Source organism: Sarcophilus harrisii, chromosome 4 (genome assembly GCF_902635505.1).
Source record: "Sarcophilus harrisii chromosome 4, mSarHar1.11, whole genome shotgun sequence".
NCBI classification, from domain to species: domain Eukaryota; kingdom Metazoa; phylum Chordata; class Mammalia; order Dasyuromorphia; family Dasyuridae; genus Sarcophilus; species Sarcophilus harrisii.
In genome coordinates this window covers 142,395,755-142,412,824 of record NC_045429.1, presented here as the reverse complement: position 1 = coordinate 142,412,824, position 17,070 = coordinate 142,395,755, and the positions used below count along the sequence as shown (strand labels likewise).

The following is a 17,070-nucleotide window of genomic DNA, read 5'->3' as shown; positions in this document are numbered from 1 at the left end:
GGTAGTAGTGATTTGGACATTTTTAAAAATCTGTCTATTAATGGCTTTGATTTCTTCTGAGGACTGTCTGTCATGTCCTTTGTCTCTTTATCAACTGGAAATGGAGGGAGGAATTTTGGTGGCACAGTGGATAGAGCACCTACCCTGAACTCAAGAGAACCTGAGTTCAAATATTGTCTCAGACACTTAACACTTAACACTTCCTAGCTGTATGACCCTGGGGAAGTCATTTAGCCCCTATTGCTTCAGCAAAAACAAAAACAAAAACAAAACAAAAAAAAATAGAGAAGAAAACCTATGGAAATATGATTTTCTTAAAATAGATTTAGCAAAAATAACAAGACTTTTTGAAATCCCAATTCAGAAAAAGAAAGACCTAGAGACAAGCATAAAAATATAACTTTACATGTGAATGGATTAAGTAATCCAATAAAAACAAAAGTTATAAACTGATTAACAAAGGCAAATCCCAAAATCAGTTTTAAGAGTTTTTTTCCCTCTTCATAGTCCATTATATTGAGTGGATCTTATAAAAGGGAAGGGGTAGTAGAAGAAATTAGGCAATGTAATGACAAATTATTTCTTTTTAAAAATATTTATTTATTTATTTTATTATACTTTTTTATTTACAAGATATATCCATGGATAATTTTTCAACATTGACAATTGCAAAGCCTTTTGTTCCAATTTTTCCCCTCCTTCCCTCCCACCCTCTCTTCCAAATGGCAAGTTGACCAATACATGTTAAATATGTTAAAGTATATACAACAGATTATTTCAATAAAAAATAAAAAAAAAGATATTGGGCCAAGAGGGAAAAGAGAGAGGGGGATTGGGGGAGAGGGAGAAGGAGAGAGACAGGAACAGACAGAGACAGACAAAGAGACAGAGACAGAGTGACAAAGAAAGAGGAGACAGAAAAAGAGACAGTGAGAGAGATAGACATTCAGAGATAGAGTGACAGAGAAACACACATACAGAAGAAGAAGAAGAAGAAGAAGAAGAAGAAGAAGAAGAAGAAGAAGAAGAAGAAGAAGAAGAAGAAGAAGAAGAAGAAGAAGAAGAAGAAGAAGAAGAAGAAGAAGAAGAAGAAGAAGAAGAAGAAGAAGAAGAAGAAGAAGAGGAGGAGAGATTTGGAGAAGGAAAGGAAAAGAGAGACAGAGAGTGAGAAAGAGAAACAGAGACAGAGATAGACAGAAATAGAGAGACAGAGAAACAGAGAAAGAGACAGAGAAAAGAGAGACAAAGACAGAGAGTGACAGAGAAACACACACAAAGAAAAAGGAGACAAAAAAGAGAGGCGGAGACAAAGAGACAGAGAGAGAAGGGGGGAGGAAGGAGGGAAGGAGAGAAAAAGGGGGGTGGTGGAAGAAAAGGGAGAGGAAGAGGGGAGAGAGAGGTGAGGAACTACGAGAGAATAAAGGACAACCAGGAGGGTGAAGAGACTTAAGATCCTACCATATGACTAGTTGAAAAAAATCCGAATTTTACCCTAGGTAAGAGAGACTCAGGCTGGTCATGATAGCAGATCCTTTGACATTAAATCCAATACCCTTTATGCTACATAATTTGAAGAGAAAGAGAGTGCATTAACAACTAGGGAGTCTCAGTGAAGGCTCCCTTTAGGAGGTGACACTTGAACTGAGCTTTGAAGGATGCCTCTAAGAAAAAGTAACTGAGAAAATATACTCTAGGTATAAGTCAAAGTAAAACAAACAAACAAACAAAAACTAACCAGTAACCAGAATCAGGAGATGGAATACTATATTCAGGTAATAGCACCTAGGGCAGCACTGACTATGTGACTTACAGTAAACCATTTAATTTTTCTGTTTTAATTTTTTTATCTGTGAAATGGGAATAATAATGCTTGCCTTTCTCCCTTTGCAAGGATAAAATGAGATCTTTCAGGCAAGGCAGCTGTGTAAGGTGTAAGATATAAAAATGGAATTCTCATTACTGTTGTCACTACCTTTATTTGCAGATGAGGATGAGTTGCACGAATCAGAAGAAAACCTTGAACATGTCCCATTCTCCAGTCCACGCTTTCCGGAATCTGAAATGATTAAGCGATCCCAGGAATTTTATGAGCTTCTTAATCAGAGGCGGTCTGTCAGGTTCATAAGTGATGAGCCTGTCCCAAGACAAGTTATTGACAATGTCATCAAATCAGCAGGTATGAAACTATGCAGCTAGGTCTCTCGAGGCTGTCAGCTGCATGACAGATATGACTTATTGGAGAATTTGTGACTTTCAAACTCAGCTTGTGAAGCATACAGCTGTCATTGGCTCAAATATCTCATCTGCCATTGAGGCACCATGGCTGCAATTCTGTGCTTTCCATTTTCAACAACTTGACTATCTCTAAAGAAGCAACAATACATCTTTCACATAGCTTGGGTGCAGATGGAGCAACAACTCACAGACTTCTGATAAACCTAAAGTGTCCTAGTGAGTAAGTGCTTATTAAAAAAGAAAGTTGCCAAAAGACCCAATACACAGGAAGCCCTTTTTTTTCCTTTTTTCTCTCTAGTAATTGATGTTATCCAGCTGCAACCATGATTCTTCATTATAAATTCTGATTAGCTAGCATATCCATGTAAATGAACAATAGCAATAACAACGGAAGGGGGAAAAAAACCCAAGCAAACTAATTTTTAGTGTAAAAGAGTCTGTCCAAAAAAGAAAACTATTTGATAGTTACATCAAAGTCCTTTGATTTTTTTTTTCCATCTGACAATGTCTTACTATATAAACTGTATTCTAATTCATTTAGAGATTAATTTAGTGCATGTCTGAATTCATTGTCTCTCTAAAAAGGAAACAAACAAGAAAGAATAAATTTAGTTTCATTTAAAAATGGACAGATCCTTCATATAAATTTTTTTTTGTGTGGTGTCAGAGTCCTTCAATATAATTATACAGTAGCTCAGAGTCTTTGCTGGATGGCCACTCATACCTTCAAACCCTACTGAGGCACAAAAATGCCTTATTCTAGCTGTACTGCAGGCTGCTGAGTCTGCTAGCAAAATGCTTGGGTTGAATTAAATTAAATCCAACAAGGAGTATTAGGCACCTACTTAATAGAGTACTTAACATTTATTTATTTATTTCTATTAATAATCTTCTTAAAAGATGGACTAGTACAACCCCTACCCTTGATAGTCTTTTGACCTAAAAGTTATAAAACATTCACATAAATTTTGTACTTTCAAAATACTTTCTCTTGCATTCATTCAATATAATACATTCTCTTACATCTCATTGATCTTCACAGCATTCTTCTGAGGCTGGTAGGGTCAGTGTTTAATATGTATTTTACAGCTAAGGAAACTGAGGCCCAGAGACTAGTCCAAACCCACATAGGAAGTAGCAGATTTAGGAGCTGAAATCCTTTTTTTTTTTTTTTTTTTTTTTTTTTTTAACTCCAAGTGTGCTTTCCTCTACACTATGAGAGATCTTTTTGAAATCACCTATATTGAGTTTCTCTTTGTTTAGAGATGCAGTTTCTTTTCAAATATGAGGGAAATTGGGCCTTACTGAAATAAAAAGAAAAATATTTTTTCTTATGTTTGGGAATACAAAGAAAAGTAGAGCTTTAGAAACAAAGAGAATTCAAAGCTGGGATGGCCTGAAATTCATGGTATATGTATATAGATTCTAATATGCATTTCCAAAGTAAAAGCTCTTGCCTAAGCTAAGCATTCTTACCAGGAATAAAATTACATGTCTTTTATCCAAGGTATCCTGAACATATATAAGTCAGGTTTTTAACAGGAATCCTACCTGTTTTTCAATATTTATTCATTCAGCAAATACTTACTAACTCCTGGAAGAGGAGGAGATAAGGACATTCCTACAGTCTTCTGGGCTGACTTTAAGTCTTCAGAGTAACTGTGAAACTCCAGAGCTGGATAAAATCATGAGTCAGTGACCTATTGAAGCCCATCAATGCTGGACACTAAACCATGCCCTGAAGCCCATCAACGTTAGGTAACTAAAGTCTTCCACACATCTAACCTGCTACATCTCACGCACCAGTACAATGTCCTTATAGTTATTTAATCTTTCCTGTGTTGATGTCATCTCCCTAACTAGATTATAATTTCTCTGAAGGAAGAGGCCATGTACCATACAGCACGTAGCCCAGTGCTTTGCACATAGGAGGAAATCTATAAAGATTTATTGAGCTATTGACTTGATTTTGGTGTGCTCCAGTGTCTTAAAGGCACAATTTTTTTTTTTATTCTGCCCTGAATTGAATTTATCCTTCTCTGGCAAACTTCATAACTTAATTTTTTTTTTGCTAGCTATCAAAATGAAGGGATTTTGGGACTGTGATAATATCAGCAAATCTTGAGGCTTGCTTCAAATAATTAGAAAGGTGGGGGTGAATTGTTGCAATCTCCAGAAGTAATGTTATTTGCTCTTCCTGGTTGTCATAGAGGCATTTAAAATGAGTCTGATTTGAGAAGTTCAGAAAACATATCTTTTATGAACTGATAGAGAGTGAATTACACAGAACTAGGAAAATGATATACACAATGACTTCAGTAATATTAAGTGAAAAGAATCCTCAAAAGAATACAAATTCATGTAATTAAAATGACAAATGAGCACCAGAGAAGCGATGAAGCTTTGCAATTCCTTTTATTCATTTTGAGAGATGAGAAACTAGGAATATGGATGTCAATATAGGCTGCCAGATAGTTGGGTTTTGCTCAACATGCTTTCCTTGTTACAAGGAAAAGTTCATGTGGGTGTGGAGGTGAGGGAGAAGATACCTAAAAAATAATGATGCAAAAGCATCAATAAAAAAGTATCAGATTTTAAAAAGCATTTGTAATACCTTAAATGTAAAGTTAAATTAAAGAAAATGGTGCTGAGTAAAATGGACTGAAAGAGCAGGGAAAGATAAATTTTTCTTGTCACTTTATATTTCAGATCATAGTGCTTGATTTGGATGTTCAGGACCTATCTTGCTATCTTTTTTCCTTCCTGCTGCTCTAGTGGTTAACATTTGGCACTTTTACTGCCTCTGCCCAGATTCCTCATCAGAGGAAATAGAGTGCTTGGCCTAGAATCAGGAAGATTCAATTTCCTGAGTTCAAATCTGACCTCAGACACTTAATGCCTGTGTGACCCTGAGCAAGTCACTTAACCCTGTTTTCCTCAGTTTCCTCATGGCAAATGAAAACAATATGGAAATGGCAAACCACTCAGGATTTTGTCAAGAATAATCCAAATGGGGCAGCTAGGTGACTCAGTAGATAGAGCACCAGCCTGAAGTCAGGAGGACCTGAGTTCACATCTGCCCTCAGACACTTAACACTGCCCAGCTGGGTGACCCTGGGCAAGTCACTTAACCTCAATTACCTCAGAGGAAAAAAAAAAGAAGAATACTCCAAATGGGGTCATGAAGAATTGGGCACAACTACGTTGACTGAAGAACAAAATTCCTTTCTAATTTTCCTTTGTATTCTTCTTCTGAATTTTAATTAATTTATTTTAATTTACTGTTTTAAAGGAACAGCACCAAGTGGGGCACATACAGAGCCTTGGTCCTTTGTGGTTGTGCAAGATGCAGAAATTAAACACAAGATTCGAATGATCATTGAGGATGAAGAGGAAATAAATTACAAGAAAAGAATGGGAGCCAAATGGGTTAATGACCTAAAGAAACTAAAGTAAGAAATTCAGTAGCATCAATATTAGGTTTTTACAACTTAAAGCGATGTTAACCATAGGATTCCTGAGGATGCTGAAAGAGTTTGATTTGCCTAACTAAATAACTAAAATGACTTTTAGTTTTGCTTTGTAAAAATAGTCTTGAGTCTGGTTCTGGAAAGAATCATGAGTATCAGATCAGGGAATTTTGTCTTTCTATTTCTATCTGCCTTTGTCTCTCTGCCTCAGTCTTTCTATCTATCTTATCTCTCTTTATCTCTACATCTGTATTTTTCTCTGTTTCTCTGTCTCTCTTTTTCTCCATTTCTCTCTTTCAACGTATTATTGAAAATTTAACATGGACTGAGTTTATTGTTGAGTATTACTGAAGGTAAAATGAGAAAACACAGCTCCTTCCCTTCTTTGCAGTGGTTGATGTCCATAGATATGGAACATTGTATGTACTTTACACTTGGCTAGTGTTTTGGTGAGTTTTGCTGAATTTTCTTTATTTTCTCTCTCTCTTTCTCTTTCCTTCTATCTTCCCTCCTCTCTCCTTTTCCTTTATCCTTTCTCTCTCTTCTTTCATTCCCTTCCCTTTCTTTCCTCTCTTCTTCTTTTTCCTCTCTCCCTCTTTCTTTCCTTCCTCCTTTCTTTTCTTCCCTCCCTTCCTCCTTCCCTTCCATTCTTTCTTCCCTCTTTCTCTTCTCTTCTCTTCTTTTCTCTTTCTTCCTTCCTCCCTCCCTCCCTCCTTTCTTTCCTTCCTCTTTTCCTTCCTTCTTCATCCCCTCCTCCCTTCATTCCCTCCCTCTTTTTCTCCTTTCTTCCCTCTTTCCTTTCCTCTCTCTTTCCTTCTTTCCTTCTCTCCCTCCTTTCTTCTTTCCTTCTCTCTCTCTCCTTTCTTCTTTCCCTTCCTCCCTCCTCCCTTCCTTCCTCCCTCCCTTCCTACCTTCCTCTTTTCTTCCTTTTTTGTAACAATAATTCATCAGATTATCATTAGATAAGGGAGAAAGGAGAAACATTAAAAAATAAAGTTTGGGAAAAACTTAACATTAAATATCAATGTAAACAATTAAACTTGCTGAGTAACTGTTTACATTTAAATTAATTTCAATACATAAAGTATTATCATTTTTCAGTTACTCCCTCTAGGTCCCCCTCCCTGTTGTTTGGTTTGTCTGTTCTTATTCATTTTCCCTTTTTGTTGGTGGTAATTAGTGTGTGCTCTCTTCCAGTGGTTCAGGAAGGGAATTAGGGAATTTTCCCTGTTTCTGCCTTTGAATTCATGATATGATTCAGGGCAATTAAATTTCTCTTTTCTTTGGATCTGGAGCAGAAGTATGTGAAGCACTTATCAGTGCCTGGCAGGAGAATTAATTGCTTTATTCTCCTGTGCAGAGGTCCTTAAACACTGACCTCATACCAGAAGTAACTATGATTCCTACCCATTTACAAGTGTGTTTCCTCCACTAATGAGCCCATATACTCCTACCATATACTTAAATGAACTACCACTCCCCAAATGGAAAGTAAAAAGTAAGAACAAGAAACAAGTATTTGAAGTACTGAAGCCTTCGCACTTTCTCCATGCTTAGGAAACTAAGCACTTCTGGCCTTTTCTCTCTTAGTTCTCAGAGGACTACAGAAGCCAGAGACTGGACCCATTTGACTCATTTTGGACTGCATTTGGTTTATCCTCTAAAGACATAAAAAATACTCCCTAAAAACATAAGATTTATAAAATTGTATTATATGTGATTCTGAAATGAATCAGTAATATTATTAATAGTATGCAATGTTATTGGCCTATTTGTGAAAAACAGACTAAAAATCAAGTGTAATGTTGTTTTTGTTTTCCATTCTCATTGGAGAGATTTGATAACCTGGCCAGCTTTAGCATAGACACAAAAAAGAAAACCTTATATTTTGTTCCATGTTTTGTATTTTTGAATTACTGCATTGACTACAACAATGTGGTTTTTAACATAGGTTGTTGACACCCACAAAAATTCCTAAACACAGAGATCTCATATCCAGCCATTATTCTACTCTTATTCTTTTCCCTTTTCTTCCTTTCATGCATTCTGCCTTTCAGTCAATCTGAGCTACTAGTTAGTCTCTTAATTTTCTAGGTTAAGTGCATTAAAATTCTGCAACATCACTTCTCACCTCTGTCTTCTCAGTCTAGTAAGAAGCCGGGTTAGGAACACCAAATTGTTTCTAGGCTGGTAAGTGGTCCAGTTGATAGAATATGGGACCTGGAGTCAAGAAGACCTATGTTAAAATGGAGCTTCAATTACTTACTGTTACCCTGGGCAACTCAACCTCTTTTGCCTCAGTTACCTTAAATATAAAATGGGTATAAATATCAGCACCTATTTCTCAGGATATTTCTAAGGATCAAATGAGATATTTGTAAAACATTTACCACAGATTGGGCATGATGGTGAAACAGAGAGGGTTCCAGGCTTGAAAATAGATAGGTTCATTCCTGAGTTCAAATCTGACCTCAGATTCTTCCCCCAAACCCCCAAACAGGGTTAAGTGATTTTCCCAAAATCACCCAGATAAGAAGCTATTTGCTTGTAGAGCTTGTAGAGTGCTGTTTGCGCTCTAACTGCAAAATGAGCTGAAGAAGGAAATGGCAAACCATTTTGCTAAAAAACCATCCCAAATGGGGTTATGAAAAATCAGACATGACTAAAAAATGACTGAAATACAACACAATAATAAAGTTTGGTCCTAACAAAGGCTTGCTTGCCTCTTTCTTGTTATTGATATCAATTTAGCAGAATGGGATTGGGAAGAAATGTCTCCAGCTGAAATTATTAGGTGAGGGACTATGAAGGAGGTTAAATTTTGAGGCTAGATTATAAAGGATGGTTAAGATTTTGACAAGCAGAGATCTGTATAATACTCTTTAATAGAAAATCCTCAAATGCACCGAACAATACTCTGAAAAATTTCCCTTTGAACAAAATGTTATATTATCTACATTGAAGAGAAGAAGATATAAAGAAGAATGGTAGCAGTAACCAAAGAAGGAAGGATCTGAGATATAGAGTTTCATATTATTATGTAATGATCTAGGGATTTTATTTATCCTTTTGTATGTGAACAAATAAAACAAAAATTAAATTTATTTCTAAAATTTTAATTATATGATCTTTTCAGGACAATAAAAGAATTAAAAAACCCCCCATTTTTTCCTCTTTTAGAACCAACTGGATCAAAGAGTATCTGGACACAGCCCCTTATCTGATTCTCATTTTCAAAAAAATCTATGGTGTAACTTCAAGTGGCAGAAAAAAGACACATTACTACAATGAGATCAGTGTTTCCATTGCTTGTGGCATCCTTCTTGCTGCCTTGCAGGTATGTTATTAACCCAGCAGGCAAAAAAAAGGAGAGAGATGGTATTTGGTGATGGAAAAGAGAAGACCTTCTGGGGATAAAAATCAAAGACTTTACTTAAAAATTCCTATTGAACTTCAAACCCTATGGAGATTTGGAAGTGTTTTATTCATTTTTTTTTAAAGATCCTGTCTTTGCATTTCTAAATGAGATAACTCAGGTAGGAAATATATTCAGAAAATTTCTTTGGTGATTGTCATGACCCAAAAACATATCTGGGAATTTTTTTGTAGTAAGTCATTTCCAACTTAGTTATTGGATCAGAGAAATTGTAGCACTTTGTGTCAGTCAACAAACATTCATTACATTTAGGTGTACATACAAAGTATATTCTGGGTAAATTGGCGATAGTTTCAGGAATGATATATCAGCATTAAGAAGGACCCCATTAAATCCTTCAACTTCTCTGGTAAACACACTAGAAGAACTTCAGAGTTTTAATTGAAATTCTTCCCTTCATATCTGGATTCATTATTGCTGTTAGATATGGTTAAATGATAGGATAGATCTCTGTGAGAGTTCACAGTAAAGGGGTTTTGGAGAAGATCATAGCTAGAGAGATTAGAGTGAGTTATATTTCAATTAGAAAGATATTACGATGGTGAGTTGTTTCTTGTTTTTTAATCCACACAAACAGTAGAACTTGGGTGATTCTAGGAACAAAATGGATCAGAAATCTAGCTAGGATTTTCTTACTATGGCTTTTTGTCATGGCAGCCAATCCAAAGAGCCCATCTACCACTTCCCTCTTTATCCTACCCCAGTATTTCCTGTAATAATATCATCATCAAAGTTTTCAAACAAGCTAACCTTAAAGAAGACATATAAGAATGGATTTTCCTCCATTCTTTGAAGAATGGGACTATAGGTGTGGAACATTGTATTGACATTGCATTAATGCCAAATTTGATTGACATGTTGCTTAGTTTTGCTGAACTACTTTTCAAACCCTTTTTTTTATTCAAATGCTCTTTATTTTATTATTATAACCTCTCTGGGAGGGCCAGAAAGACATATATTAGGAAATGTAGATGATATAAAAATGAAAATATATCGATAAAATTTTCCATTATAACATTTCAAACTGGAAGGGACCTTGAAGTTCATCTATTTCATCCCCTTCATTTTAAAGGTGAGGAAACAGGCCCAAAGAATTAAGTACCTTTCTTAATGTCATCCAGGTATGGAATCTCAGAGATGGAATTCAAACTCAATCTAGGGCCCTTTCCAATATGAGAGGGATTTATATATTTTATTTTTTTTTTGAAGTTCCAAAGTAGTCAGATATATTTATTTTAACATTATATCTTCTGTTGAGCTAGAGATACATTAGAATCCAGCATCCATGAATACTTTTGTCTCCCTATTTCATTTTGCTGTTGAGTTTGCTGCCCTCTAGCTTTCAACAAGCCATAGTATGAATGGTCTTACTCTCACCCTTTTCTACACATGACAACCAAGGTTTCTGAGGAAAGGAAGGAGGAAAAAATAGTTCCAGACAGCCCCCACCTGGACAAACTGTGTATTGACTGCCTATAGTCTGGAGTTACTGGGGATAATAGTATCAGTTACTCCCTCTGTTTTAGGAGTTGGCATTTTCAAGTGGCCATGATAGGTCTGTTTGATTCTGTGGGATACATAGTTATGACCAGATAATTTCAGCAGACATATGATTTTAGCCATATAGCATGGTTTTTCATAATTTCTTTTATCTGAGTTAGATTTCCCAAACACCCAGATATACCTGGAAAATTATACTTTTCTTTGTCTTAGGCATAAATATCAAAGAAAATTAGCTTTTTCATTCCTACAAAATATAAATTGGGAACATCTGGGTTCAAATACCACCTCAGATGGTCGCTACCTGTCTAACTCAAGGATCCAGTTATTTAACTTGTTTGTATCTCAGTTTCCTCATCTATAAAATAAGGGGATTAGTCTCATTGGATTTCAAGGTCCCTTCCATCTCTAAATTTACACATCTTTGAATCTGTCCTGTGTAGGAAGTATAACTGGGATCTGGAGATAGGGAAAGAGCTAATTTCCTATGGTCACAGTAGGCAACCTTCAGTGTTTTTTGCTCTATAACATTTGGGAATGAAAAATACTCCAATCAGAAATCCAAGACTTGAAGATCCTAGAAAATGAGTCAAGATTTGAAAGGACTCTAGAAGAAAGGTTTTCCCTGGTGACTTAATCATGTGGCTTCTCTTCTTTTAGAATGCTGGCCTTGTGACAGTCACAACTACTCCTCTCAATTGTGGACCTCGCCTGAGGACACTACTGGACCGCCCTGCCAATGAAAAGTTGCTGATGCTTCTCCCTGTTGGATATCCCAGAAAAGATGCCACAGTTCCTGACTTAAAGCGAAAACCCCTGGAGGAGATTATGGTGGTTGTGTAGACTGGAAGCTTCTCCTTTTTCTCCCTAAATTCTTTGTTCTCTTTCCCCTAAGCTCAGCAGCCGCTCACTATAGATGTTGATAGGCCTCTGTAGCACTCCATTTCTTAGTGGTGACAGCCACAAGGGATAATAAATGTTTCTAACCTTCCCAGCACCTTGGATGTAATCAGTCCTGAGGCAATGGACAGTCTGATGAGATGAACAGACAACATCCCATTTAAATAGCCATTTGCTGTTATATTTCCCATCTCTGTTTCAGAATGGAATTCAGGTCCATCTTGGGTTTCCCTGTTTATTTCATGAAATCATCATCAGTTTTGTTGGCTAAAGAGAAAGCAAAGAATTACCAAATAATTCAATGAATTTCTAGGAAATTTAGCTTTTAAACTGAAATAAATTCAGAGTAGTCACACAGTCTTTCCCCTTACATTCCCATAGCTTTTATTTAAATTGATGCTTTTCTTTCCTTTTTTGTCACAGGACTATCAGAGCTTTGCTATTGTGAAATGGTATCTCTGGGTTGCACGGTTTTTAATATGTTCTAGGTTGTCAGTAGCATTTTTCATCTTTTCTTATCTTGATGACTGCACATAAAAATAGGGCACAGATACTCAGTGAGATAGAAATATCTATTTAACAAGTAATAATATCTAATATTTATGTAGCACTTTATATGTGCCAGGCACTATGCTAAATGATTTACAACTATTATTTCATTTGATCCTCACAACAACTTGGTAAGTAGATGATAGTATTATTCCTGCTTTAGAAATGAGGAAACTGGGGCAAACAGGGATTAAATGACTTGCCTAGGATCATACAGCGAGGAAATATCGAAGGCTGAATGGGATCTTGTTGTCCTGACTCCAGGACCAGTACTATATTCTCAATGACACCTGATGAACACAACACTCAACTCCCATCCAGCATCTAAGCAATCCTGAGTTAATGACAGCATCCGCTAGTTTGCATAGGAAGTCATAAAACCCTAGGTTTTTTCTAACCACTTCATTTTTTTAAATTTCTAAAATTGTTATCTTTTTGTTTATATTTACATAAAATTATATATATGTAATTTATATATTGAGATCACCTTCATTTACAAATATATCCTTCCCTCCTTTGCTACCCAGGTAACAGCCTTTGAAACAAAGATCAAAAAGAAAGGAAAAACAAGTTTTATACCAACTCATTTATCATGTGCATGTGGTATATTCCATATCCCTAGTCTCATATTTCTATAAAGAGAGAGGGAGTATGTCTGCACAACTTTCCTCCAAAGTCAACACAGGTTATTGGAAAAATTCAAAGTTCCATTTAATTTTTTTTGGCTTCAACATTTGCATTGTTGTATGATTTTTAGTTAAATTCATTAACATTTCTTATTTCTCTATGATGTGTAAAAAATAGTTCTAGGTGCTTACAGTGATAGAATAACAGTCTTTGCTCCCAAGAAGGCTACACTTTCATAAACAGAGATCATAACTTTTAGAGATGGAAAGAAACTGTTGCTATTGTTGACTCTTCATGACCCTATTTGGGGTTTTCTTAGCAGAAATACTGGAGCAGTTTGCCATTTCTTTCTTCCAGTTCATTTTACAGATGAGGAAACTGAGGCAAACATGATTAAATGATTTGTCCAGGGTCACACAACTGGTAAGTGTCTTTGGATGGATTTGAACTGAAGAAGATGCATTTTCCTGAGTCCATGCCCAGTTCCCTATCCATCAGAGTAGCCTTAAATGTCCCATGAAGGGAATTTAGAAATAATTTAATCCAATTCTCTCACCCCATTTTACACATGAGGCAACTAAAACTGAAAAGCTCTGATATGTCAAGGCTGGGATTCTGATTCCAAATCAAGCCTCTATACTGAAGTTGCTTCTCCTCTACACAAATATCTGTTTAATTTTGAAGTAGAGTGCTGTGAAATTTAGGAGGAGAGAGGTAATTTCTAGTATATGAATTAGAAAAATGGAAGAGGAATCAAATTTGTTTCCAACACTCCTTTGACCTTTAGATTATTGTAATGACTAAGAGGACAAGTAAACCTCAAGACAATGAAGATTTCATATCTTTCTGTGGCCCAGCTAACTCTTCCTTCCAACTATTTGTCTATGTTTTGTCGTTGAAGGAAGGGATAGCGTGGTAAGGCAGAATGGCTCCTGGATCTGGAATCAAAGTATCTGTGTTCAAATTATTTTCCTGAAACTTATTACTTGTGTCACTTTAGCAAGCCATTTAACTTTCTCAGACTTCAGTTACCTTATTTGTAAAATAAAGGTTTTGGGTGCTAGATGACCTCTAAGAATCTTTCTAGCTCTTATATGATCTTAGGCATAAGTCTCTATATGTGTTTTTGGGAACTGGTATGGAGCAATATAACAAACATTGACCATGGAGTCAGAGAACATCTCTCTTCTGACACTCCCTTTGTAATCTTGAGCAAGTTGCTTAATGTTCATGAATCTCAGGTTCTTCAAATGTAAAAAGAAGGGGGTTGGACTACATGGATTTTGAGATGTCTTCTAGCTTTAGAGTGTTTGCAGCTTATGATCTTTCCCCCAAGGAGACTCATCCAGGACAGATTTATAGTAGAAAAATACCTTTCATAGGCAATGTCAATTGCCTGTGATGTCTGACTCCCATTCCATGTACTGCCCATAGTGGCTGAAACAAAGGATCTACCTTTCACAGGAGAAACCCCAGTATATTAAAATTCAGTGAAATTTGTTCATGGATATGGAGACTTCATTAGTAGACACAGAAGCAATAGGACAGCCACAGAGAAGAGGTGGTACAATGATAATGTGGTCTAGTCTTAAAGTCGCCTTGCAAACATTTCTGAAGTTTCAGTTCTGTTTGGGACTAATTCTAACCTAATTTGGAGGTAAGAGAATTGTAGGCAATGAATCAGAGTTCAATGTTTGAATATCTTGATTATCTAATTCTTCTGTGTAGAAGTATAGAAGATGTCTAGTGCAAAGCGCAAATATAAAAGAAATTCCCCATAGATGGGGAGGGACTCAGGGTGTAACTATTTGCAGGTAACATTGTATGGTGCCTCAAATGTTGGCGAGGAGAATTAAAGACACACCCAATCCTTCACCTCCATGTGGATATTGAGACATTTGGAGTCAAAGGCTTTCTAGGGGCTCAAGAATGGGAGGATTATCTGAAGAAGAAATTCAGCACAAGAGCCAGGGGATCTCAATGCATGAGTGGGATGTGGGATGTACCAAAGGAGAATCAACAAAATCCATTTCAACAGTGTCTATCTTTTTTGCAGATGGTCTTATAAAATTGCCCTTGCAGAAATGGAGGACCTTAGAAATCTCTTGAAGGAAAAGAACAGTATTATTATAGAGTCTCATAATCCATGTGATATGGTTGATTGGTGATTGGTTAGCTATTGTCCTTCATTCTCAAAGAAAATCAAAATGACATCACTATGTTAGTCAAGTTATAGTGTGTCCAACTATGGCTGATCACACCAGTAAGAGCTTGGAATGCTCTGCCATGGGTTGGACTCAAATAATTTCTATGAACATTTGGGGTGTCTTCTCTAGTCCCTATAACATTCATTGTGGTAGAATGGGAGAAAACTGGGCAGATCCTAACATGGGGGAATAATTGAACTTTGAATAAAAAAATCAAGGTAAATTAGTTCTCCATAACAAGAATTTGAAATGTTCTGGATAGCCACTGATTTTCATCATTGGGCTTGCACAAAGGGTACTAAGAGCTCTCCAAATCAGAAGGTAAGGAAAAAATGTCCAATTCTCCAAATTCAGCTCCTAGGGATTTGTTGACCCCTGACATTTTTAAGCATCTCATGGGAAGTATTTGAAAGTGTTGGCTTATCAGAATGATGTCATTGTATTTAGGAAGTAATTGAGGGAATTTAAGGAAAGGTTCCTAATAGGACTGCTTTTGACCATCTAGAAATGGTTACCAGGCCTAAAGCTATTAACTGATATGCACCAATTTTTCAGAGTCCTTCCAGTACAGGGATTTGCTCTGGTTCTGGCAGCTCCCTCCAGTAGAGAATACAGTAAAGTATTTTCCTTAGTCTAGAAAGCTAGTTTGTTGAGAATAGGCCAAATACAGGCATCTCTTGCCTAGCAAATCATGTCCCATCATGGCAACTTTTTTTTAGCTCTCAGTCACCTTCAGCCCATTCTCTGTAGCAAGTAAAAAGGCTACGTTGCTGTCCCTGGATCCTCTGCCCTCATCCCTTTTCTTCTTTAACCTTGTGATGGGACTTTTTATTTAAGAACAAGTCTCACATGATTCTGCCATCATCAGCCTTCCTTTAATGAACAGTAGCTTCCTAGCTTCAGCCATTAGGACAATGACCTAAATATATCTTCCTATTAATAATAAACAATCTACCATTATCAGCCATCAGTGAGGGCAGAGCCTTGTTATTCTCCCTCAGAGTATGGGCTTGGAAGTGAAGCAAATGGAACCAGAACAAAGATAAGATGCTGGGAGAATAGTTTGCCCAAGTCATGTGGCTCACAATCATCTGTTAGGCATTACCTTATGTGCAAAGAGATGCTGGACTTTGAGTTAGGAAAACTGGATGGGCATTCCACTTTTAACATTTGTTGGCTTAGTGGCAGGCAAATTACTTGACCTTTCTGATGTCATAGAGATCTCTTTGAACCTTAATTTTCTCATCTGTAAAATCAGGATAAATTCTGTAGTATTTACTTCACAGGGTGATTGTGAGGCTCAAATGTCATTATCTAGGGCTTTGCAGAATTCCTAGCTTCCTCTTTCCATGTTTACTTACTTGTAGATTATAAAAAAGTATTTGATATGATAAAGGAAAATCCATTTAAAAGTTTTCCTCCAACAAAATGTCTTTTGACTGTATGAAGATCATATAAGATTCTTTGGTAGAAACAACAAAAGAAATACTTTTATTGGATGATCATAAGGCTTTCAGTAATTTAAAAAAAATCCTTTATTGAGGGCTTATCATATGCCAGGTATCTTGTTTGATGCTGGAGATACAAATACAAAACACTGATGGTGAGACATAAAACACAGACTCCACCTACATCTACATCTACTCCATCTACAAAAATACTTACCACTATCATGGAGGATGCAAAGTCAAAGGTGTGAAAACTAAATATAAAAGAAATTCCCCATAGGTTGGAAGGACCTCAGGATGTGACTATTTGCAGGTAACATTGTATGGTGTCTCATAAATGAACTCTATGACAACCCAAACAATTTCAGCCTAACAATCCTAATAGGTAAAAACCAAGGAAATGAAGAATATCTACAGTGCAGACTATGATATGAAGGTAAATGGACAACCTTTCAAGTTATCTATCAGTTTGCTCACTTTATGTTGTTCACTTGTTTTTCAGTTATGCCCAACTTTTCATGGCCCTATTTGGGGTTTTCAAGTAGTTTGCCATTTCCTTTTCTACCTCATTTTACAGATGAGGAGACCGAGGCAAACAGGGTTAAGTGACTTCCCTGAGTGACGCAGCTAGGAAGTGTCTGAAGCCAGATATGAGCTCAGGAAGATGAATCTTCCTGCCTTCACGAGGGATATTCTGT

The 17,070-nt window shown here is 36.5% G+C and overlaps 1 protein-coding gene across 1 annotated transcript in view; it reads left to right on the top strand.

Moving 5' to 3' along the window:
- The window catches only part of IYD (iodotyrosine deiodinase), a 36,938-nt gene extending 25,300 nt beyond the window's left edge, over positions 1-11,638 (top strand). Inside the window, exons 2-5 of the mRNA XM_012549410.3 lie at positions 1,985-2,176; positions 5,528-5,687; positions 8,886-9,042; positions 11,302-11,638. Of these exons, the coding sequence (XP_012404864.1) occupies positions 1,985-2,176; positions 5,528-5,687; positions 8,886-9,042; positions 11,302-11,484 (692 nt within the window). The 3' untranslated portion in view covers positions 11,485-11,638. The remainder of the gene's footprint in view (positions 1-1,984; positions 2,177-5,527; positions 5,688-8,885; positions 9,043-11,301) is intronic.
- The last annotated feature ends 5,432 nt before the right edge of the window (positions 11,639-17,070 follow it).